This window comes from Nycticebus coucang, chromosome 2 (assembly GCF_027406575.1).
Source record: "Nycticebus coucang isolate mNycCou1 chromosome 2, mNycCou1.pri, whole genome shotgun sequence".
NCBI lineage: Eukaryota > Metazoa > Chordata > Mammalia > Primates > Lorisidae > Nycticebus > Nycticebus coucang.
In genome coordinates, this window is record NC_069781.1 from 133,721,812 (window position 1) to 133,748,381 (window position 26,570).

At 40.7% G+C, this 26,570-nt stretch overlaps 1 protein-coding gene across 3 annotated transcripts in view; it reads right to left on the minus strand.

Moving 5' to 3' along the window:
- TARS3 (threonyl-tRNA synthetase 3) overlaps positions 1–26,570 on the minus strand; it is an 82,081-nt gene that overhangs the window by 25,737 nt on the left and 29,774 nt on the right. For 2 of the 3 annotated variants that reach the window (XM_053581944.1, XM_053581945.1), the window contains 2 exons: positions 25,319–25,481; positions 13,844–13,981 (listed from right to left, as the gene is read on the minus strand). In XM_053581944.1, coding sequence (XP_053437919.1) covers positions 13,844–13,981; positions 25,319–25,481 — 301 coding nt within the window. The remainder of the gene's footprint in view (positions 1–13,843; positions 13,982–25,318; positions 25,482–26,570) is intronic. The other variant, XM_053581947.1, reaches the window with a different exon arrangement.

The window sequence follows — 26,570 nt, forward strand, 5'->3', positions numbered from 1 at the left end:
AAAAAAAAAAACAAATATGAAGTGACCATTTTTGTCCTTCCTTACTTTTGTTGGTTTAAAGCCTATTGTGTCCGCAAATAAAATTGCAACTCCTGTTTTTTTCTGGTTACCATTTGCCTGAAATATGGATGACCATCCTTTCACCCTGAGTCTGTATTTGTCTTTTAAGTTAAGATGTGACTCTTGTATGCAACAAATGTCTGGCCTGAGTTTTTGTATCCAGTCAGCTAACCTATGTCTCTTTAGAGGGCAGTTTAAGCCATTCACATTAATGGAGAGTATTGATAAGTTTGGTGAAATTTGGGGTATTGAGTTTTTTGAAAGTCCAGTGGGCATTTTTAATCCTTTTGCCATTGTGGAAGTTGGAGTTTGATCAGAAGTTTCTGAGTGAGTTTACTTTTGTAGTAGAGGATTGGGTTGGTTATTATGGAGGATAGGTCTGAGAATATCCTGAAGAGCTGGTTTGGTCATGGCAAATTTCTTTAGCATATGTATGTCATTAAAGTATTTAATTTCTCCATCGTAAATGAAACTCAGTTTAGCTGGGTACAAGATCCAGGGTTGAAAGTTATTTTGCTTGAGGAGATTAAACGTTGATGACCACCCTCTTCTGGCTTGAAAAGTTTCAGCAGAGAGATCTGCAGTCATTCTAATGTTCTTCCCTTTGAAGGTAATAGATTTCTTTCACCTGGCCGCTTTGAGAATTTTCTCCTTCATATTAACTTTAGTGAAGTTAATTATGATATGCCTGGGGGATGTCTTATTGGGGTTGAGTTGTGCTGGGGTTATGAAGCTATCTGCTATCTGGATTTCAGGTTCTCTAGGCATGTCTGGAAAATTCTCTTTCATAATTTCATGCAGAAGGGCCTCTGCACCCAGTGAGGCCACTTCATCTGTTTCAGGAATTCCTATGAGACGGATATTTGCCTTCTTCGAGTTATCCCAGAGCTCTCTGAGTGAGTGATCCATTTTTGCTCTCCATTTCTCTTCCTCTTTGAGAGTTTGGGAGCGTTCAAAGGCTTTATCTTCGATGTCGGAGATCCTTTCTTCTGCTTGGTCCATTCTGTTGCTAAGGGATTCTACTGTATTTTTCATATCTTTGAGGGCTGCAAATTCTTATTTCAGTGTGTCTAAGTCTTTCGTGGTTTTGTCTTTAAATTCGTTAAATTCTTGAGACAGCTTTTGAATTTTTCCACGAATTCCTAATTCCATTTTGTTAATCTTGTTTGCCATCCAAATTCTGAATTCGATTTCTGACATCTCAGCCAGTTGTTTGTGAATAGGATCTTCAATGACATCTGCCGTATCTTTCCTTGGGGGGGTTGATCTATTCTGGTTATTCATGTTACCAGAGTTTTTCCGCTGATTCCGCCCCATGATTGTTTTACTCCTTTTGATTTTCCTCTGGTGTTTTGTTGAGGACCCGTACAGTTCTGTGGCCTGAGAAATTGGGGTCCTGTTTGGTGTAGAGGGGCTAAGTGGTTCTGACTTGTTTTCAGCTGGTTTCTATGTGACCCTAGTGAAACAGTTACTCTGGGTTGAAGTCTCAGCTGTGGAGAAATACCAGCAATTAAGTCATCCCACCCACCACAGGCAACAAATGGAAAAGGAAAATCAAACCTTCCTACAACCACACACCCAGGGCACCACCTGGATAGTCCCCAGGTGAGTGACTCAGTTCAAAAGGTCCAAGTCAATTGTCTCAGTCAGCAGCTGCCTCGGGTGGGAGAGTTCAAGAGGTCCCTGGGAACTGGATCACAGGGGTCTGGTGACTGCTCTAAAATGGTTTGCTCCAGTGCTGCGTGGAGTCAGGAAGAGCCACCAGTAAATAGATCAGTCTGGGAAGATTGATGCCTCCTTCCCCACCTTGCAGCTCTGTTACACTCAGTCGCTGCTAGCCCCACGGGGCTGTGACCCAGTCAGTTGTCTGCAGTAAGCAGATACTCCAGGGGTTTGCACCTGCCTAAGTCACAGGGTAGTCTGTGTCTGCTCGACTAGGCCGCTATTCTCTGTCTTTATCCAGTAGGGAGTGATGTGGCCTGTCAACCTCGGGCACTTGATGGAGGCTGGAGGTGTTCACTCAGTTCCAGCCCCACCCTTAGTTTATGTTACTGGATGAAGGGAACAACCCTGTGGGAGTTTGTTTCTGACCTTGCCAGATTCCTCTGCAGAGGAGAGGCTGATTTGACAGCCCCCTCAGGCCCTGTCTTTAGTCCTGCGGGTTTGTATTTGCAGCATGATCAGTTGTTGGCTGTAGCCTCTTGGCCTCCTTTGTCTATAGGCTGGTGATCCCCTAAGGGCCAGGTGCGTCTTAGGCTCAGTAGAGCGGTTCTCTGGATCAGCCCCACCCTAGGAGTTTCCCAGCTCTGCGGGTGTGTTTTCTAGTCCCCGTGTTCCACCCAGTTCGGTACCATCTCAGGAAAACCCTTTACTCACGGGGCCTGTGTTTCAGTCCCAGGTCTGTTCCATGGTGGTTGCCATCTGAGAAGATGCTCAGCCTCATCTGGTTGCCCAGGATGACAGGAGGAGAAGCTATGGGATATATGGGGCTGGGCCTTGTTATTGCTGAACACGGCTGTTGCTCTGCACCTCGGGGCACCACCGCTCCAGTGTAATTCCCTCTCAGCTGACCGTTGTCTTCTCGCTCCTTTGCTACAGAGTCAGCACTGGCCAGCTGCAGTCCGGTCCTGTCTACACCTCTTGAGAGTTCACCCAAGAATCTGGACTCCTGAGGGGGCAGGTCTCCAGATCACAGAGTGAGAGTGGAGGGGGATGTTAGGAGCTCAGGGTTGCAGGTCGTAACACCAAGCTCATTGACACCAAATGAACAAATAAACAGATACAAAGGTTACCAGGCACATGGGCCCATAGATACAGAGACAGACAGAAACACATAAACATACAAGCAATAGCCACGACAACAGCAATATAAGAACAACTGCAATAAAAATAGTGATATTGGTAAAATAATCGAAAGAATGGAAAAAAAAGAGAAAACAGTGGTGTTAGAAGGAATGTTAAGTGAGAAGAAAGAAGAAATTAAAATTAGAAGACATAGAAATAGAAAAATATATCTATATAAAATGTAATAATAAAAAATTATCGAAATCTCCTCTAAGAAAATGGAGAGGAAAAAATCAGACAAAAAGAAAACAACAGCAAAAAAAAAAACATGAAAACCAAAAAAAAGAAGCAAAACAAAACAAAAAAAAAAGGCACCAACTGCAAAAATATTCTTGTAGTAGAAATATACCTATAAATATCTATATGTCTGCTGTAGGGATCAACTTTCGTAGGAATATATTCATACTGCAATATACTTTCTGGACACCAGGTGGCGCTGTGAGTGGTTTCGAGACTTATACCTGGTTTACAGTTTATACCGTTACCATGGTAACCACCTTCCATGGCCGACTGCCATTTTGGAGTTTCCGTAAAAGTTTGTCGCCTAAGAATTGTGCAACCTCGGCTGTTCTTTTCCAGACAGCACTTGCGACCGACCTTCCCACTCAGTGCAGGTGTCCACGCTTCCTAAGTCCCTCCACTCTGTTCCCAGGTTCCCCCCACAAACTGGCGACTGCAATCTGCCATAAGGGGAGTGGTGTTGAGTTCGCACGGTATCTCCTGTAGCTGGTTCCCCGGGCTTCAGCAGCCAAAGCCGGTCCGCGGCTTCAGTTGCTTCGCCGCTGCAGAAGCCAAAGCCGGGTCCTAGGCTTCAAGCCAGTTCCCGTGGTTGGAGCGCTCACGGGATTTATTCTGAGTTTTATGGTTCAGAGTTTTGGATGGGCGTCCACCAGTTCGCTGCGCAGCCTGAACCGCCAGCCCCCTCCAATACCTGGGGGAAAGGTGCCCGCCCTTTTGGGTAGTTCAAAATGTCTGTTTCCCGGGCAGGATCCCTTCCCTTCAATTGTCCAACAATTTGCCCAGCTCCCTGTGGTTTTGAGTGGCTCTCCTTTCGGATGCCTCCCTCAGTTCAGGATTAATTACTTGTCAATTGGATTTTGTCAGCATTTACAAGCTGCTGACATCCGTGGGGGAGGGGCCTGCTGGCCGTCACGGCCAAGCAGGGAAGAATCTCTACAACAGAGTCTGTGATTTTAAATTACCCCTCATATATAGCAAACCGCCAGTTCACTGGGCGTCTCCAGCTGTCTGTCCACTCCAATAATCCACAGGGAAGGTCCAGACCGCCTTTCCTCTCACCTGGTGGCTTGGGAGAGGTAGGCTACACATCTGTCCTGTCTGCCATCATGCTCCGCCCCCTCTTTTTTCTAATAAAGATACTTGTCTTGAGCATCCACAAAAATAAAAAAAAATTTTAATTTAAAAAAAGAAATTAAAGGAGATCAAAAGTTGTCTCAAGAAATCAATGAATTCAAAGACAAAATCTCCAAGGATTTAGACATAATTAAAGAAATAGCAGACCTCAAAGAAAGAGAAATACAGTAGAATCCCTCAGTAATAGAATGGAGCAGGCAGAAGAAAGGATCTCTGACATTGAAGACAAAGCTTTTGAACACTCCAAAATGTTCAAAGAGGCAGAGAAATGAGAGCAAACATGGATCACTCCCTGAGAGAGTTGTGGGATCACTCCAAAAGAGAAAACATTTGTCTTATAGGAATTCCTGAAGGAGAATAGGATGGTCCTAAAGGCACTGATGCTCTACTCCAAGATATAATGGAGGAGAATTTCCTAAACAATACAAGAGACACAGAAATTCAGACAACATACAGTTCAGATCCCCAGCATGACTCAATCCAAATATAGCATCTCTTAGACACATTGTAATTAAGTTTGCCAAAGTTTATATGAAGGAAAAAATTCTGCAAGTAGCCAGACCTAAGAAAATCACAACCTACAAGGGGAAGAATATAAGAATGATTGCTGATCTTTCAGCTAAAACTTCAAGCCAGGAGAGGATGGTCATAGACCTTCAATCTCCTAAAACAAAATAACTTTCAGCCCAGGATCCAGCTAAACTAAGTCTTATCTGTGATGGAGAAATCAAATACTTTATCTACTTACACATGTTGAAGAAATTTGCCATGACTAAACCAGCTCTCCAGGATAGTCTGAGACCCATCCTCCATAATGATCAGCTTAATGGTCTACCACCAAAGTATACTCACCCAGAAAGCCTTGAACAAAAGCTAACATCCATAATGGTGAAAAGATCAAAAATATCCACTGGACAATTGAAAAACATGACAACCAAAACACTACCATGCTTATCAATACTCCCAATAAATATAAATGGCTTAAATTATCCTCTAAAGAGGCACGGGTTGGCTGACTGGATACAAAAGTTATTATCCTAATAAAACTAAACACACATTCTTCTCATCAGCCCATGGAATATCCTCCAAAACTGATCACATCTTAGGTCACAAGTCTAACCTCAGAAAATTTAAAAGAATAGAAATTATTCCTTGTATTTTCTCAGACCATCACAGAATAAAAGTTGAACTCAACAACAAGAGGAATCTTCATACTCAAACAATGTCATGGAAACTAAATAACCTTATGCTGAATGATAGCTGGGTCAAAGATGAGATTAAGAAGGAAATTAAGGGCGGCACCTATGGCTCAGTGGGTAGGGCGCTGGCCCCATATACCGAGGGTGGTGGTTTCAAACCTGGCCCTGGCCAAACTGTAACAACAACAACAATAAAAAAAAAAATAGCCCAGCATTGTGGTGGGCACCTGTAGTCCCAGCTACTCGGGAGGCTGAGACAAGAAAATCACCTAAGCCCAGGAGTTGGAGGTTTCTGTGAGCTGTGACACCACAGCACTCTACCAAGGGTAAGAAAGTGAGACTCTGTCTAAAAAAACCCAAAAAAGCAAAAAAAAAAAAAGGAAATTACCAAATTTTTGGAACAAAATGACAACGAAGACATGAATTATCAAAACCTGTGGGATACAGCAAAGGCAGACCTAAGAGGGAAATTTATAGCATTGCAAGCCTTCCTCAAGAGAACGGAAAGAGAGGAAGTCAACGATTTAATGGGTCATCTCAAACAACTGGAAAAGGAAGAATATTCCAATGCCAAACCCAGCAGAAGAAAAGAAATAACCAAAATTAGTGCAGAATTAAATGAAATTGAAAACAAAAGAATCATTCAGAAGATCAACAAATCAAAAAGTTGGGTTTTTTGAAAAGATTAACAAAATTGATAAACCTTTGGCTAACTTAACCAGAAACAGAAAAGTAAAATCCCTAATATCATCATTCAGAAACAGTAAAGGCAAAATAACAACAGACACCTCAGAAATCCAAAACATCCTTAATGAATACCACAAAAAACTCTATTCTCAGAAATATGAAAATCTGGAGGAAATAGACCAATACCTGGAAGCACATCACCTTCCTAGACTCAGCTAGAAGAATTGGAAATGTTGAATAGACCTATATTAAGCACTGAAATAGCATCAACTACACAAAATCTCCCAAAAAAGAAAAGTCCAGGACCAGACAGCTTCACATCAGAATTCTACCAAACCTTTAAAGAGTAACTAGTACCTATATTACATAACCTTTTCCAAAACACAGAAAAAGAAGGAATACTTTCCAAAACATTATACGAAGCAAATATCACCCTGATCCCTAAACCAGGGAAGACCCAACAATGAAAGAAAATTATAAACCAATATCATTAATTAATATAGATGCAAAAATATTCAATAAGATCCTAGCAAACAGAATTCAGCAACACATCAAACAAATTATACACCATGACCAAGCTGGTTTTATCCCAGGGTCTCAAGGTTGGTTCAACATACATAAATCTATAAATATAATACATCACATAAACAAAATAAAAAACAAAGACCATATGATTCTCTCAATTGATGCAGAAAAAGCATCCATTTAATGATCAGAACACTTAAGAATATAGGCATAGAAAGGTCATTTCTTAAACTGATAGAGGCCATCTACAGCAAACCCACAGCCAAATTGAAATCATTTCGACTCAAATCAGGAACCAGGCAAGGATGCCCATTGTTGCCCCTGCTTTTCAACATAGTGATGGAAGTCTTAGCCATTGCAATCAGGCAAGAGAAGGCGATCAAGGGTATCCAAATGGGGTCAGAGGAGATCAAACTCTCACTCTTTGCAGATGATATGATTTTATACCTGGAAAACCCCACGGACTCAACTACAAAACTCTTAGAAGTGATTAAGGAATACAGCAGCATTTCAAGATACAAAATCAATACTTACAAATCAGTAGCTTTTATGTATACCAACAATAGTGAAGCTGAAAAAATAGTCAAGGACTCTATTCCAATCAGAGTAGTGCCAAAGAAAATGAAATATTTGGGAATGTACCTAACGAAGGACGTGAAAGATCTCTATAATTATGAAACTCTGAAAAAAAAATAGCTGAAGATGCTAACAAATGGAAAAACATACCATGCTCATGGCTGGGAAGAATCAACATTGTTAAAATGACCATAGACCCAAAGCAATCTACAGATTTAATGCAATCCCTATTAAAGCACCACTGTCATACTTCAAAGATCTGGAAAAAATAGTACTTAATTTTACGTGGAATCAGAAAAAACCTCGAATAGCCAAGACATTACTCAGAAATAAGAACAAAGCAGGAAGAATCACGCTACCAGACCTCAGGCTATATTATAAATGTATAGTGATCAAAACAGCATGATACAGGGTGGCACCTGTGGCTCAGTCAGTAAGGTGCCGGCCCCAAATACCTAGGGTGGCGAGTTCGGACCCAGCCCCCGCCGAACTGCAACAACAAAATAATAGCCAGATGTTGTGGCAGGCACCTGTAGTCCCAGCTACTCGGGAGGCTGAGGCAAGAGAATTGCATAAGCCCAGGAGTTGGAGGTTGCTGTGAGCTGTGTAATGCGAAGGCACTCTACCGAGAGCCATAAAGTGAGACTCTAGCTCTACAAAAAAAAAACAGCATGATACTCGCACAAAAATAGAGGTAGATGCATGGAACAGAATAGGGAACCAAGAGATCAACCCAGCCACTTCTCATCATTTGATCTTTGATAAGCCTATCAAAAACATAAATTGGGGGAAATATTCCCTATTTAACAAATGGTGGTGGGTGAAATGGCTGGTGACTTGTAGAAGACTGAAACTGGACCCACACCTCTCACCATTAACAAAAATTGATTCTGAATGGATAAAAGATTAAACTTAAGACATAAAACTATAAAGACACTTGGAGAGAGTGCAGGGGAAACATTTGAGGAAATCAGCCTAGGAGAATATTTTATGAGGAGGACACCTTAGGCTATTGAAGCAATACCAAAAATATATTACTGGGTTCTGATCAAACTAAAAAACTTGTGCACAGCCAAGAACACAGTAAGTAAAGCAAGCAGGCAGCCCTCAAAATGGGAGAAAATATTTGCAGGTTATGTTTCTGACAAAGGTTTGATAACTAGAATCTACAGAGAACTCAACTAATTAATAAGAAAAGAACAAGTGATCTCATTTCATTGTGGGCAAGAGACTTGAACAGAAGCTTCTCTGAAGAAGACAGGTGCATGGTCTAAAGACACATGAAAAAATGCTCATCATCTTTAATCATCAAAGAAATGCAAATCAAAACCACTTTGAGATATCATCTAACTCCGGTAAGAGTAGCCCACGTAAGAAAATCACAAAACTACAGATGTTGGCATAGATGTGGAGAAAAGAGAACACTTCTGCACTGCTGGTGTTGGGTGGGAATGCAAGCTAATACATTCCTTTTGGAAAGAAGTTTAGAGAATACTTAGGGAACTTAAAGTAGACCTGCTGTTCAATCATGCAATTCCTCTACTACGTACATATCCAGAAGACCAAAAATCATTTTACAACAAAAATATTTGCACCAGAATGTTTACTGCAGCTCAATTCAAAATTGCCAAGTCATGGAAGAAGCCCAAGTGCCGTCAACCCATGAATGGATTAATTAACTGTGGGACCATGGAATATTATGCAGCCATAAAAAGATAGAGACTTTACCTCTTTTATGCTTACATGGATGGAGCTGGAACATATTCTTCTTAGTAAAGTATCTCAAGAATGGAAGAAAAAGTATCCAATGTACTCAAAACCATTATGAAACCAATATATAATCACCCATACTTTCATACAAAAGATAAAACACAACTATAGACCAGGATGAAGGAGGGAAGAGGGTAACGGGAGGGGAGGGAGGAGGCCGGGTGGAGAGAGGGTAATTGGTGGCACCTCGCCTATTGTGCATATTGCAAGGGTACATGTCAAATCTATTAAGAGTACAGTATAAACGTCTTAACACAATAATTAAGTGCAGTGAAGGCTATGCTAACCAGTTTGATGTAAGCATTCCAAATTGTATATAAAATTAACACATTGTACCTATAAATGCATTAATGTATACAGTTAGGATTTAAAAAAAAATTATTAAGAGAAAAAAATGAACAGTTTAATTGGAGAAAAAGGAGGGGGTGCTTTGGCCCTTCTTCCAGTGCAAGCCCCCTCTGCCCTCCACTTACCAGCTTCTGCCTCCTAGGGAGAGTTAGTTACAAGACCAATGCTCCTTGAGGGTAGGGCCTCCACATAACAAGGCCTGAGAGCCTTGATTTTGCTCCCTCTTCTACTCTTTGTTTGGGTGAGTTTAAGAAGGTCTTGCCATTTCTCTTTTGCTTTTCCTCCACTTCTGTACTTATAAGGGTATGGGAGCAGGAGACCTCACTTTGTCTTAGGCTGAGCCACTACATGCTTTCAACTTGTAGGGAAGAAGCTCCAAGCTGAAGGTGAGTGTGTCCGTATACACCTTGAAAAAAGGGTTCTTTGAGTCTTCTGGCATTTCCCTGGGAAGCACCTGGGCATACCGCCACGAGAGCCAACCTCCCGTCACCCACCCAACACACTGGTGTCCATGAAGGGCCTGATGTGACATTCTGGAGTGAAGTGCCTCATGGGAAATCAAAACAGTAGTGGAACCTTGAGGTTTCAAGGCTGGAGTTATCAAGAAAGCTGACTTCGGAGTCCAGGCAGACCTTCTCAGGATCTCCTTCAGAATTTGGTTTTGATAGAGACAGAGATTTCATTTCCAAGAAATGACTTCTGTAGAAGTGACCCTGTATAAATGACTTCTTTTCTACTTAGGTTAAGAGAGGTCCCCTCCACAGAGGCACCTCACAGGCTACACTCCCCTGTTCTACTATGTTTCTGAAAAGAGAAGAGGCATCGGTTATATTCCCAGAGAAAACAAAGCTCTTTTTCAGCAGATAACTCAGCAATGGAAAGAATACTGGGAGCTCCCAAAGAGTTAGAAAGCCAAAAAAAGAGGCCAAGTTCTGGAGAAGGGCATAAAGCAGAGGTCACTGCTTCCCATTGGGCCTTGGAGGACATAGGGACAGGAGGGCCCGACCGTAGCAGCCTAGGCTAAGAGGCCAAGGTGAAGAAAGCATTAGATTTATGCAAGGTATGGTCTCTTTCAAACCATTTCAGAGACTTCTGAAGACAAAATATTCAAATACTCATCTCACTGATTCCAGGTCAGGGGAATTATTTAGAGAAATCACTCCAATGTGGAAGTAGCGCCATTCCTTGACAGAACAGTCCCATCCCTGGATGACCTCGGGCTTGGCTACTGAACTACTCAGCTATACCAATTAAAAAAGAGAAGAATGGTGAGACTTTCATTCCATCCTCCCTGTGCTCAACCCATGCCTGGTCCATGTGTGTTAGTTCCCCAAACCCTCCCTAGTTTCAAGTGAACGGAGAGATGATGATGATACCAACACCTAACATCCACAGGGCATCTGCACACTCCTGGCACTATGCCCAGCACCTCGTAGAGACCATTCATTTAAGCGAACCATCACCTTATGACGTACGTGTTATCAGTACCTCACCATCGTCACCACCGTTTCATACTTCTTGATGCTCAGAGGTCTCGTATAATTCACTCATAGAGAGAAAATCTGAAGTGGGCAAATGGCCCCAGAGCTGGACTTTGCGTCCTCTTCTTTCCTGCTTCCATATGGCTGGCAGGTCGACTGAGTCGGCATCATTTGGGAGTAGCCATCTCATCTCATCTTACTTTCTTCCTCCATGTAGTGGACAAGGAAGAAGAATTTAGGACAAGCCTGAGGCAGTGGAGAAGGCCCAATCCGTAGACCTCAAGCCTAAACTGCTTCTACGCAGCCTCTGCCTAATCTCTGTACCTAATAACATCAAGACAATTATTACACTATTAATACAATGGTTCTCTGATTCTTATTTCTTGTTATATGTGTGTTCAGCTCTTGAGAATACAGTAGTTACCTCTCATCCAAGGTTTTCTTTTCCACGGTTTCAGTTACCCACAGTCAACTGCAGTCCAAAAATATTAAATAAGAAATTCTAGAGATAAATTACTCGTTAAGTTTTAAGTTGTGTGCTGCTGTCAGTAGTGGGATGAAGTCTCACTCCATCTCACTGGGGATGTGATCCCTTCCTTTGTCCAGAGCTGCAGAGAAATCACTCCAATGTGGAAGTAGCGCCATTCCTTGACAGGACAGTCCCATCCCTTGATGACCTCGGGCTTGGCTACTGAATTACTCAGCTATACCAGTTAAAAAAGATGCTCCCTGCCCATCAGTCCCTTAGTCTCCATCTTGGTTACCAGATTCACTGTTGTGGTATCACAGCACTTGTGTTCAAGTAATGTTGGTTTCACTTACTCATGGCCACAAAGTACAAGAGAGTAAGGCTGCCAAAGATATGCCAAAGAGAAGCCATGAAGTGAAAGAGAACTTCCACCTTTACAGTCACACTCTAGAATCTGCATACTTGTCACGAACTTTCTCAGCAAGGAAAGAAAAAAATCCTATGCTGAAACTGTTAAGGTCTACAGTAAGAACAAATCTTCTATGAAAATTGTGAAGAAAGAAAAAGAAATCCCTGCTAGTACCAAAGTTCCAGCCACAGTGTGTGATAAGTGCTTAGTTAAGATGGAAAAGATCTTAAATTTGTGGGTAGAAGCCATAAACAGAAATGTGTCCCAAATGAAACCCGTGAAGTCCAACTCCACCCAGGGGATACAGGGGACACTATACCCCAGAAGAGGGGGACTAACAGGCAGAGCAGGGGTCTGGACATATGCCATGTTCATTTCTAAATGCTCAACTTTGTTTGTCAACAGAAAAATGCAAATCAAAACTACAGTAAGACATCACCTCACTCCAGTTAAAATGGATTTAATAAAAAAGACACGCAATAATGAAAGCTGGCGAGGATGTGGAGAAAAGGAAACCCTTGTGCATCGTTGGTGGGAATGTAAATTACTGCAGCCACGACGGAGAACAGTGTGCAGCTTCCTCACAAAACTAAAAATAGAACCACCATAGGATCCACAATCCAACTTCTGGGTATATGTCCAAAGGGGAGGAATTCAGTCTATTGAAAAGATATCTGTACTCATGTGTTCACAGCAGCACTATTCACAAGAGCTAAGACATGGAGTCAATCTAAGTGTCCATCAATATATAAATGGATAAAGAAATTGTAGTACATTTACACAATTGTGTGAATTGTGTCATATTCCACCATATTGTGGAATATTATACAGGCACGAGAAAGAAGGAAATCCTGCCATTTGAAACAAGACAGATGGAACTAGAGAGCATTACATTAAGTGAAACAAGCCGTACACAGACAAATCGCACCTGTTCTCACTCACATGGGGGAGCTAAATATTAAAAACACTTGATCTCATGCAGAGTAGAATGACAGTTACCAGAGGATGACAAGGGTAGCAGAGAGGGGAGGATAAAGTGGGGATGGTTAATTGGTACAAAAATATAGATAATTAGAATGAACAATATTTGATAACAAAACAAAGTGACTAGAATCGACAAGTTACGGTATATATTTAAATAACTAAACAAGTGGAACGATGTTCCTAACACAAAGAAATGATAAATGCCCAGTTACCTAGATTTGACTAATTCACTTGTATGCCTGTATCAAATATCACACTTACCCTCTAAGGATATACAACTATTGTGTACTTACAATAATTTAAATTAAATTAAAAAAGAAAACTAACATAGAAGACACACTACATCCTTTACTTTAATCCTTTAATAAGAAAAACGAAAGGAATGTGGTGAGTTCCTTAATCTTGTTCTGCAAAGCCTGGATGTCCTGAGTGTGGACACGTCCTTTCTGAGTGTGGACATCTTCAGACACAAGAAGGGGCCACATGTGTGCCTATGAAGGGGACTCCCATGTCACGCGTGCCGTGCAGGAGGCTCCCATGTTGGGTACACACACCCTCCTAGAACCTGCAGTCCTGGGACTCTGTGAGTCAGACACAGGACTCAACAGGCAGTGGTTTAACATAAGCCACACGAACCAGACAATTTCATTGCCAGTGACCAGCAGTAAAATGAGTATAAATGAAAATCTAATATGAACTTCAAAGTGTGAAGCAAATGTAAGGTTTTAATATGATCACTGTAATGAAGAAAACTGGATAGCCAAACTCTATAACAGGCGTCCTCAAACTTTTTAAATGGGGCCAGTTCACTGTCCCTAAGACTGTTGGAGGGCCGGACTATAGTTAAAAAAAAAAAAACTATGAACAAATTCCTATGCACACTACACATATCTTATTCTGAAGTATAAAAACAAAACGGGAACAAATACAATCACACCGTTTCATGTGGCCCGCAGGCTGCAGTTTGAGGACCCCTGCTCTATAATCTGCATACTTGTCACAAACTTGCAATTTTGAAATTTCTACTACAAAGTATTGCATCCTCCTGCAAGGAAGTGCAGTCTGTTGGGTGCTTCCTCATCAGAACTGGAGGGGAAGCACTTTGTTTCTCCTTTACCTTTTCAGCTTTATCCCACATCTCTATCTCTCCCAGGAAGTTTTCAGGCCTTGTTGACAGGTTTAATTGGAAGAAGCAGCCAAATGTTGAGTAAACATATTGCAAAAACTGCAAACATCCTTTTATTTCTTCTTCAATCTGAAATTAGAGTGAATAAAATATTCAAATAGAATATCAAATTAAATTCATTTGTGGCATTTTTAAAAATAAAAAAAAATCAAAAGAAAAACATAAGCACAGTCTAGAAAAAGGGAGTGGAGAGGAGGGCAGGTGATGGATGGAATCTCACCTACTGTGTCAGAGTGTTCAGCACGCCCCCTGGGTGAAGGGCTCAACTACAACTTAAACTTTACCTTAGAAATGAAAACAAAGGGCTCAGCCACATACACCAGAGCTGGCAGGTTCAAACGTAGCCTGGGCCTGCCAAACAACAATGACAACTACAACAACAACAACAAAAATAGCCAGGCATTGTAGCAGGCGCCTGCAATCCCAGCTACTTGGGAGGCTGAGGCAAGAGAATCTCTTAAGCCCAAGAGTTTGAGATTGCTGTGAGCTGTGGGATAGTGGGACTCTATCTCAAAAAAAAAAAAAAAAAAGAAAGAAAGAAATGAAAACAATGTAATCTAAATATTTGTACCCTCATATTAATCTGAAATTAAAAATGAATAAAAGTAAAATTAATTGTTCATATCAGACAGAAATAAAGTATGTATTTGTTTATTTTTTATTTTTTTGAGACAGTCTCACTTTGTCACTCTTGGTATAGTGCCGTGGCGTTATACCTCACAGCAACCTCAAACTCTTGGACTCCAGTGGTCCTCCTGCCTCAACCTCCAGAGAAGCTGGGACTACAGGAGCCTGCCACAACACCTGGCTATTTTTTTTTTTTTTTGAGACAAAGTTTTGCTATGTCGCCCTCAGTAGAGTGCAGTGGCGTCACAGGTCACAGCAACCTCAAACTCTTGGGCTTAAGTGATTCTCTTGCCTCAGCCTTCCGAGTAGCTGGGACTACAGGTGACCGCTACAATACCTGGCTATTTTTTTTTTATTGCAGTTGTCATTGTTTAGCAGGCCCAGGTTGGGTTTGAACCTGCCAGCCTCAGTGCATGTGGCTGGCGCCATAACCACTATGCTATGGCCACCAAGCCAAACCTGGCTATTTTTTAGAGATGGGGTCTCACTCTTGCTCAGGCTGGTCTCAAACTCCTCAGCTCAAGCAATCCACCTGCCTCAGCCTCCCAGCATGTTAGGATTACAGGCGTGAGCCACCTTGCCTGGCCCTAAAGTATGTTTTTTAATGGAGTACAGGTGATGTCACTGCGTTGGTTGTCCATTCAATCCATACTTGAATCTTCCTTTGGGTACCAGGCACTTTCAGGCTGCCACAGGCTCCTATTCCATTCAGGAGACCTAGAAGCAGGCAAGGATACCACACTGCAAAAAGGCAAAACCACATACGCAAGGAGAGGCAAGGAAGGGCTGCCCACATGACTGAGACCAGGCTGCTCTCGGAGGATAAGAAAGAGTTCTCCATGGGGAGGTACGGCAGGAGTTTTCAAAACAGAGAAAACGCCCAGAGTGAAGGCTTAGAAGACAGAGGAGCAGACTGAGTTAGGGAGCTGCACAAAAAGGGCAAAGGGGCAGAGAGGGGAGGGTGGTGGGTGATCAGGCTAGAGGCAGGCAGGGGCCAGAGAAAATTAAATGCCTTCAAAGTCAAGGTAATGTGTGGACTTTTGAGCTGAAGACAAATAGAGAGACAGTGAAGGTTTTTTGTTTGTTTGTTTTTTGTAGGAGATTAAAACAATTCAGTTTGTTCTTTCAGGGCATGTGATATGAACTGGCAAGATTAGAAAAGAGGCCCATTAGGAAGCTGGTGGAGTCATTCAGGAGCAAGATGATGGCGGCTGGAACCGGTGAGCAGCAGGTGGAATGCTTGGAATTTGATGAGTTTGAGAAGCAGCTATTCTTTCGCTTCTATTTTTTCATAACAGATACCTTATCCTTCATCAACAGTGTGATGGTTAACTTTAAGTGTCAACTTGACTGCCCTAAAAATGCCAGATAGCTGATAAATCAATTTCTCTGGGTGTGCCTGTGAGGATGTTTCTGGAGGAGATTAGCATTTGAATCAGTAGAATTAAGAAAGAAGATTCAAAAAAAATTTTTTTTTTTTAAATGCTAGCCACAAGCCACATACACCAGAGCCAGCGGGTTCGAATCCAGCCCAGGCCTGCCAAACGACGACAACTACAACAACAACAAAAAATAGCCAGGTGTTGTGGTGGGTGCCTGTGGTCCCAGCTACTTGGGAGGCTGAGGACCTCAAGAGAATTGCTTAAGCCCAAGAGTTTGAGGTTGCTGTGAGCTGTGATGCCACAGCACTCCACCCAGGGCAACAGCTTGAGACTCTGTCTCAAAAAAAAAGAAAAGAAAGAAGATCCACCTTCTCAAACGTGGGTGGGCATCATCTAATCAGTTGAGGGACTGCATGGAACAAAAAGGCAGATTTGGGACATTCCATCTTCTCTTGTCCTTAGAGACATTGGATCATCTGGTTCTCACACCTTTGGATTCTAGGACTTATACCAGCTCCTTCTCTATTTGTTCCTCCCCAGTTTCAGACCTTTGGCCTCAGACTGGGAGTTATACTATTAGCTCTGCTGGTTCTCCAGCTTGCAGGTAGCAAACTGTGGGACTTCTTGGCCTCTGTACTCACATAAGCCAATTCCCTTAATAAATCTCATCTTAAATGTCTATGTTTCTATTTCTCTGAAGAACCCTGACTAATACAAACAGCTAGTAACTGCCCATGTGCTAATACTGTGCTATATACTGGAAATTCAAGATGAATTAAATTACTCAGGATGTAATAATGTATTAGGGAGAGTGATCAATAGGACTTGCAGATTTATCATTCCACTATAGATTCCTACTTTAATTCCAGTATGGTCAGACAAAACCCTGTATGATTTTATTATTTTAAATTTGTTAAGGTCTGTTTCATGGCCCAGAGTATGATCTATCTTGGTGTATATTGTTTGTGGGCACTTGAACAGAATGTGTATTTGGCTGGTCTTGGGTGCTCTATAAATGTCAATGAGGTTGACATTTACTGGTTGATGGTGTTGTTGAGTTCTTCCATATTCTTGCTGATTTTCCATCTTGTTGTCCTATCAGTTATTGAGAGGAATGCTGAAGTTTCTAACTATAACTGTGCATTTGTCAGTTTCTCTGTTTAGTTCTATCAGTTTTTGTTTCACATATTTTGCAGCTCTCTGTATGGTGCCTACACATTCAGGACTGCTCTGTTACTGTGGTGGATGAATTCTTTTATCACTATGTAATAGTCCTCTCTGTCTCTGGCAATTTTATCTGAAGCGTACTTTATCTGATATTAATATAGCCACTCTTGCTTTCTTTTGATTAATGATTACATAATGTATTTTTCTATCCTTTTACTTTAATAATGTAATTGTTTAGCGATGGGGTCTCACTATGTTGCTCAAGCTGGGGTGCAGTGGTTCTGCACAAGTGTGATCACAGCTCACTTTAACTAACCTCACTTTAAGTGATACTCCTGCCTCAGTGTCCTGAATAGCTGGGACTATAAGCGTGAGCCACTATACCTAGTTATCTTTTTACTTCTAATCTGCCTTTAGTATTATATTTGAAGTATGTTTCTTGTAGATAGCATACAGTTGGGTCATGTTTTTTAATCCACTCTGCCTATCTCTAGTCTTTTAATCAGCTTACTTAGGCCATTTACTTTTAATGTAATATAATGTCTAATGTTATGTAATGCAATATATTAGGTCATTTTCTTGTCTTCCTATGGATCACATTAACATATTATAGAATTCCATTCTGATTCATCTATAGGGCTTTTTAGTGTATCTCTGTATAAAGGTTTTTTTTAAAAAGAGGTTTCTCTACATATTACATAAATTATCACAGTCTATTAGTGTCACTGTTTTACTGGTTCAGGCAAAATGTATAAGCTTTACATTTATGAATAATTTTCTTGAACATTTCCTCTATACAATACATTTAGAACAACAGTGTTACACTTTTTGCTTCGGCAATCATGATTTACATCACTAAAAAGGAGAAGAATGTATCATGGTTATATATTTTTACTTTAATAATTTTTTTCTTCCTAATGTTCCTAGACTCCTTTCATTATTCCTTTCTGTTTACAGGAATTTCTATAGCCGTTCTTTTAAGGCAGGTTTAATGTCTTGATTTCCTGTTCATTCCCGAAGGACATTTTCTCTGAATACAGAATTCTGGTTGTGACACTTCCTTTTTTTCAATACTTGAACAATGCGCCATTCTTTATGTCCAGTTTTTTACAAGAAACTGTTATCATTCAAATTGCTTTTTTCCTTAAGGGGAAGGCATAATTTCTCTCATTGATTTAAAGATTATTTTTGTCTTTAGTTTTTAGAAATTTGACTATAATGTGTCTTGATGCACATTTCTTTGGATTTATCTTGTTTAGGATTTGCTTAGCTTCTTGAATCTGTAGGTTTATTCCTTTTGCCAAATTTGGCAAATTTTGCCAGTTTTTTTTTTTTTTTTTTGAGACAGAGTCTCAATTTGTCACCCTCAGCAGAGTGCCATGGCATCACAGCTCACAGCAACCTTCAGCTCTTGGGCTAGGATGATTCTCTTGCCTCAGCCTCCCAAGTACCTGGGACCACAGGCACCCGCCACAACGCCCAGCTATTTTTGTTGCAGTTGCCACTGCTGTTTCAGCTGGCCAGGGGCCAGGTTGGAACCCGTCACCCTAGGCACATGCGGCAAGCGCCCTACCCACTGAGCCACAGGCACTGCCCAATTTTGCCATTTTTTCAGTACTTTTTTACTCCCACATTATTCTTTCCTCTCTTTCCAGAAATATGGTAACGTGAATAAGAGCTACAGTAGAACTAATTGGTCAACATGTGGAAGTGGTCAACATAAGGAACTAGGCCTACTACACTGATAAATATATGGTGCATGTCCAGTCTATGAAAATTAGGTCAACTTAAGGAGGTGGTCAGTGTAGGGAGGTGTCAGCTACAGAGGTTCTACTGTGTTTTATTATAGTCCCATTGACTCTGAGGCTCTTTTCTTTTAATCTGTTTTCTCTCTGTGAAAATTAGGTAATTTCTATTCTTGTCTTCAAGTCACTAATTCTTTTCTCAATCCCCATCTGCTCGTGAATCCATTCACTAAATATTTTATTTTGGTTATTATATTTTCTGTCCTGAAATTTATGTTTGGTATTTCTTTGTATCTTCCATTTCATTCTTGAGATTTTCTATTTCTTTGCTAAAACTTCCTATTTTTCATTTGTTTCAAATATTTTAGTAATTGCTCACTGAGGCATTTTTTTTTTTTTTTTGTAGAGACAGAGTCTCACTTTATGGCCCTCGGTAGAGTGCTGTGGCCTCACCCAGCTCACAGCAACCTCCAACTCCTGGGCCTAAGCGATTCTCTTGCCTCAGCCTCCTGAGTAGCTGGGACTACAGGCGCCCGCCACAACGCCCGGCTATTTTTTGGTTGCAGTTTGGCCGGGGCCGGGTTTGAACCCGCCACCCTCGGTATATGGGGCCGGCACCTTACCAACTGAGCCACAGGCACCGCCCTCACTGAGGCATTTTTAAGATGACTGCTTTAAAATCTTTGCAAGATAATGATAATATCTTTGTCATTTCTGTAGGGAAGAAGTCTAGGTTTCCCTTTGGGGACCCTCAGGGCAGGAGGAACTCCTCATTACATGTGGGTGGCAAGAGACTTCTAGCTCCCCACCCAGCCTTTACTGAGAAGAGAGTACATGGCATCATCACCACTGGGCAGTGATAACAGTCTTGGCAGTAATCACAGTCTTATCTTTTTACTGGACAACCCCAGACACTACTCAAGCAGAGTGGAAGAGGGACCAAATGAAGTGGAAGCCCCACAGGCTCTCCACGTGGTCTTCACTGACACTGGGGGGTTGGTAGGGGGCAGGACCTTGTTAACATGGAGTGTAGTCCCAGCTCCCTAATAAGCCTTCTCTTACACCTGCACAGCAGGCATTCTTCACAGCCAAGCGAGGGTGGAAATATAGGCTCCCAAACAGCCTTTGCTGGCATGGATGGGGCCACAGTTTTTCCTTTGATAATTGGCTAGAACCGAGTTGATTATTCTCTAAAAGTTTTCTGGCTTGCTAGCCTGCCTCCTTTCTGGCTCTAGAATAAGCAGTCTTTTCTTAGCTTTTTTGGGTCTCTACCTGTTGGCATTTCTTTCTTACCAAGTCTAGGATATATGTGGCAAAAAGAAACTTAAAGAACTTACTGTGATGATGTTCCTTAGGTCCTGATATCCACAAGCCAGAGTGCCTTTTTCTCACCATCTTTCAGAGTCTCATGTTAGTTTTATGTACAATATACAAGGTTCTTACTTGTACTTAGTGGGGAGAATAGGGAAAATACATCTGCTTCATCGTTCCCAAAGCAGGTCTTTTTGCCCATTGTTTAATTGGAACATCTGTGTTCTTAGTGAGGTTTGAAAATTCTTTAAATATTTTGGATTTAAGTCCTTTATTAATACATGCCTTGTGAATATTTCAGACTTTGGTTTGCCAGTATCTTTTTAAGTGTAGAAGGTTTACATCCTGATGTACCCAATTTATCAATTTTTTTCTTTTATAGATTGCCCTTTTGATACCACTTTTGAGACATCATCGCCTAACCCCGAATCACAAAGCTTTTCCCCATTTTTTCTTCTAGAAGTTTTATATTTTCAGATTTTACATTTAGGCCTATGATTCATTTTGAGTTAATTTTTTTTTTTTTGAGACAGAGTCTCACTATGCTGCCCTCGGTAGAGTGCCATGGCGTCACATCTCACAGCAACCTTGGGCTTAACCGATTCTCTTGCCTCAGCTTCCCAAGTAGCTGAGATTACAGGCACCCACCACAATGCCTGCTTATTTTTGTTGTTGTTGTTGTCATTATTGTTGTTTAGCAGGTCCAGGCTGGGTCGAACCTCCCAGCCCCAGTATATGCGGCCAGTACCCTAACCACTGAGCTACAGGTGCCAACCATTGAGTTAATTTTTTCATTTGGTATGAGGTATGAATCAAAGTGCTGATGTATAAACAATCATTCTAGAGTCACTTGTTGAAAAAACTATCTTTGCTCAATTTTATTCCTACTATATTTTAATTTAAAAAATTAGTTGTCTCTATTCTGAAAAATAGAGTCTGAAAATAGACCCTATTTATATACCTTGATTCCAGTACCACAATGTTATAATGACTGCAGCTTTCTTGACATTAAGCATAGCGAGCCTTCCAACTCTGTTCTTCAAAGTTCTTTAGGCTTTCTTAGGTTCTTTTGATTTCCATATGGATTTTATTTTTTAATTTATTTTTTATTTTTAGAGATAGGGTCTTGCTATGTTGCCCAGGCTGGAGTGAAAGGGGTCTTCAGAGGTACAGTCATAATGTGCTACAACCTCAAACTCTCTAGCTCAAAAATCCTGCTGCCTCAGCCTGCCAAGTGGCTGGGACTACAGGTGTGCACCATTGCACCCAGCACCGTATGAATTTTAGAGTCAGCTTGTCAATTTCTATTTTAAAAGTCTGCTTGGGCACTGGCTATGATAGCATTGACTTTATAGACCAATTTGAGGAAAACTGACATTTTAATAATATTAAATGAATAATATACATCTCCTCATTTACTCAGTTTTTAGGCTTTCTCTTTAATTTACCTCAGCAATGTTTTATAGTTTCCACTGTATAGGTCATGTATATATTAGGCAGCCTGGGCTGCTACCACAGTATACCATGTAGACTGTGCAGCTTAAACAACTATGAGGAATAAAACAAACTGTGAAGAACACATTTCTCATAGTTCTAGAGCCTGGAAAATCTAAAATCAAAGTGCAGACTGACTCAGTTCCCCAGCGAGGGCTTCCCTCCTGGCCTGGAGATGGCTGCCTCTTCACTGTGTTCTCACACAGCAAAGAAAGAGAAGGAAACGAGCCCTCAAGTGTCTCTTGTAAGAGCACTATTCCTGTCACAAGGGCCACACACTCATGATCTCATCCAAACCCAGTAACTTCCCAAAAGACCTGTCTCCAAATACTACCACACTGAGGCTCAGGGCTTCAACACATGAATTCTTGGAGATATAAATCAGTTTATAGAAACGTATTTGTCAGATATATCCCTGAATTTTATCATAGTTTTGATACTAATATAAACCGATTTTTTAAATTTTCAATTTACTGGTAGTTCTTTACTGGTAAATAGAAATACAATTGTATTTCTATTAATTGTGTATATATTTATATTCCATACTACAATTTTTCTAAACTTACTAGTTCTAACAGCTTTTCATAGATTTCATCTAATTCCTACAAAGGTGATTATGGCATGTGTAGGAAATTCTTCCTTTCCAATCCAGATGGTTTTTACTTCTTCCTTGCCTTATTGCAATCAGAGAACCTCTAGTACAACGATTAATAAAAGTAATGATAATAGACTTCTGTACCTTGTTCCTGATCTTAAGAGTAAAGCATTCAAACTCTCTATCAAGTACCATGTTAGCTGGAGGTTTTTCATGGAGGCCGTTTTTCAGGTTCCCTTCTATTCCTAGTTTCTTAAGAGTTTTTATTAGAAACAGATGTTAGGTTTTGCCAAATGCACTGTCCTGCATATATCAAGATGATCATACTTTTTTATGTGCATTCGTGAGTAAGTGAAATAACAATGATTTATTTTCCAATGGTAAGCCAACCTTCAATTCCTGGGATATAGCCCATTTGGTCAAGATGTATAATCCTTTTAAAAATATTATTGGATTTTGGCTCGGTGCCCATAGCTCAGTGGCTAGGGCGATGGCCACATATACTGGGGCTGGCGTATTTGACCCAGCCCGGGCCTGCTAAACAACAATGACAACTACAACAACAACAAAAATAGCCGGGCATTGTGGTGGGCACCTATGGTCCCAGCTACTTAGGAGGCTGAGGCAAGAGAATCACTTAAACCCAACAATTTGAGGTTGCTGTGAGCTGTGATGCCAAGGCACTCTACCAATGGTGACATAATGAGACTGTCTCAAAAAAAATTATTGGATTTGATCTGTAAAAACTTTGTTTAGAATTTTTGACTTTATGCCCATGAGGGATATTGGTCAGTAGTTTTCTTTTAATATCATCTTGTTTTAGTATGAGGGCATTGTTAGTTCCAGAGATGAACTGGTACAGATTCCCACCTCTTCAGTTTTCTGGAAGAGTTTGTCTAGAATTGGTATTATTTCTTCCTTAAATGTTTAGTAGAATTTATCCACTAAATTTCTATTTATCAAGAAAGGCATCTGGCCTTAAATTTTCTTTTAGGGAAGGTTTTTAACTGTCAATTCAAGTTCTGTAATAGACAAAGGGCTGCTCCGATTATCTGTGTCTTGAGTATGGTAGTTTGTGTCTTTCAAGGTTTTGCCATTTCATCTACATTATCAATGTCGTAGTATAAAGTTGCTTATAAAAATGTTTTTATGAACTACATAGCTTTGTTTTATCAACAGAATCTGTTGTGATGACAGCACTCTCATTCCTAATATTTTAAATTTGTGTCTTTTCAAGACAACCTACACAATGGGAAGTTATTTTCAGGGTATGAATCTGACAAAGAGTTGATAACTAGAATCTACAGAGAACTCAAATTAATCAATTAAAAAAGAGTAAACAATCCCATCTACCACTGGGCAAGAGATATGAACAGAACCTTCTCTGATGAAAATAGACAAATGGCTAACAAACATTTGAAAAAATGCTCATCATCCTTGAGCGGCAGAGAAATGCAAATCCAAACCACCTGAGACATCACCTAACCCCAGTGAGAACAGCCCACATCACAAAGTCTCAAAGCTGCTGGCATGGATGTGGAGAGAAGGGAACACTTTTACACTGCTGGTGTAAAATACACTAATACAACCATTTTGGAAGGAAGTATGGAGAATCTTCAAAGAACTCAAACGAGGCTTCCCATTTGATCCTACAATCCCATTACTAAGCATCTACCCAGAAGGAAAAAAATCCTTTTATCATAAGGACATTTGCACTAGATTGTTTATCACAGCTCAATATACAATTGCCAAATTGTGGAAACAGCCTAAATGCCCACCAACCCAGGAATGGATAACAAGCTGTGGTATATGTACCCCACGGAATACTATTCAGCCAATAAAAAGATGGAGACTTTACATCTTTGTATTAACCTGGATGGAGGTGGAACACATTCCTAGTAAAGCATCACAAGAATAGAGAAGCAAGAATCCAAAGTGCTCAATTCTAATATGAAGGCAGATGAGCTAATACAAAGTGGTGGGTAGGGGAATGAGGCTGTGGGGAAAGGGGAGGAAAGAGGGGAATGAAGGGGTCACAGTGTATGGCACACCTCTCGGAGGTGGGACACAATTATAAGAGGGACTTGACCCGACAATGCAATCAGTGTAACCCAATTCTTTGTGCCCTCAATGAATCCCAAACCAAAAAAAAAGTCTTTTCTTCTTCTCCTAATCAGTCTGACCAAAGGTTTACCAATTTTATTGATCTTACAGAACCAGCTTTGGTTTTTATTGATATTCTCTATTTTCTTTATTTCGATGACTTCTGCTTACAGTGGATATAATTTGCTCTTCTTTTTCTAGTTTCTTAACTTAGGTTGAAGTCTCTGATTTGAACCCCTACTTTTCCAACGTAAGCATTTGGTGCTATAAACACCCATCCAACTACCACTTGCGTCCCACAAATTTTAATGTGATTTCGTTTTCCTTTATTATATAGTATTTTCTAATTTCACCCTGGATTTCTTCATTAGCCCAGGGATTATTTAGAAATATATTATTTACTTTACCAATGTTTGGGTATTTTCCCAATAGCTTTCTGTTGTTGATTTACATTTTAATTCCACTGTGGTCAGAGAACATTTGCTTTAATTGAATCCCTTTAAACTTACTGAGACTTGGGCTCTGGCTCCAAATGTTGTCTATCTTAGTAAATATTCTATGTATGCTTTCAAAGAATATATATTCTTCTGCTGTTTTACTGATGTCGGTTCAGTCAAATTGATTGATGGTGACCTTTTTATGTTATGAATTTAATTTGAATTAATACCAAAAATGTAAAAAAGTAAAATTTAAATTCTAGGCAATATTGAAAAAGTTCCACCAAATCCCTTAAAATATTCCACTTAATGGAATTTAAAGTTAATAAAATGAGAGGAAGCCAAAGGAAAAAATTATAAATTTCACGTCAAGAGATTATCAATCTGTTGACCCAGTTTAGAGAATCACAAGAGGTTAGAGCCAAATGAGACCTCAGAGACTAGACCAAACATCTTAATTTTACAGCAACTCTGAAAAACCACAACGTTTGTTCAGGGCAACACGTGGAATCTATGATACCCTTTCCCCCTGCACCATTGCTTACCTGCTCCACTGTGCAAAAGATGTGAGCATCATCCTGCTGGAAGCGCCTGACTCGGGTCAAGCCACTTAAAGTCCCCGACAGTTCACTTCTATGCAGAACTCCAAAGTCAGCGAACCTAATAGGCATTTCCCTCCAAGATCGTGGACGATGGGCAAACATTAGACTAGAAAAGATGATAATACACAGCTTTTCCACAGCACAGAAAAGACAAATAATCATCTAAATATTAAGAAATTATAATTAAGCCTCAAGATTTGTAAACTCCTTATACTGGTTTTCACGTCACCAAGAAAAAAAATTTTGAACCCTGCATTGACATCACTGCAGCACTCTGAAAAAGACTCTTCTCTAACATCTTTTCCCGGAAATGCTGTTCCCTGTCCTGATCCACTCAGTGAATCTCCACTTACTGTTCATACTTCATTTCTAAAGCTGCTTCTTAAATGAAGCCTTGCTGGACACTTCCCTAGGTAGATTTATCAGTCTGTCTTCAAACTTCAGAAACACCTTGAATGTACCACCATTGTGTCACTGGTTCTGCTTTGTTAATAACTGTCTGCAGATCTGTCCCTGCTCATGAGATTCTATCATGAGCTCCCTGAGGGAATGAACTGTGTCATAGTTGCCTCTGCACTTCCAGCACCAACCATGGGAAGCACTCAACTAATGTTCTCTGCTGCACGAAAGACTGTTCTTCTGCAGAAGCCCTCCCGGTCCCTATGTCTCATCACCCCTAAGCCACTGAGGTCCTGCTTCTTATTCCGAGGTGTGAAAAGACAAAATTACATTGTCTACTTAGTCTTAATTATAGTTTAAATCCCAGGCTACAGGTGCTGAGCCACAGAGGAAATATTTTTAAATATTCATTCTCTAGAACAAAACAACTTGGTAAAGATGGTTAGTAACCACCACTCTTCAAATTAAAGATCTCACTTAGGCCCGGTGCCTGTAACTCAGTGGTTAGGGCGCCAGCCACATACACTGGGGCTGGCAAGTTCGAAGCTGGCCCAGGCCTGCTAAACAACAATGACAACTACAACAAAAAAATAGCTGGGCGTTGTGGTGGGCACCTGTAATCCCAACTATTTGGGAGGCTGAGGCAAGAGAATCGCTTAAGCCCAAGAGTTTGAGATTGTTGTAAGCAGTGACACCACAGCACTTGGTACCAAGAGTGATGTAGTGAGACTCTGTCTCCAAAAAATAAAAAAAAATTAAAAAATAAAGACATCACTTAATTACAAACAGCAAAATA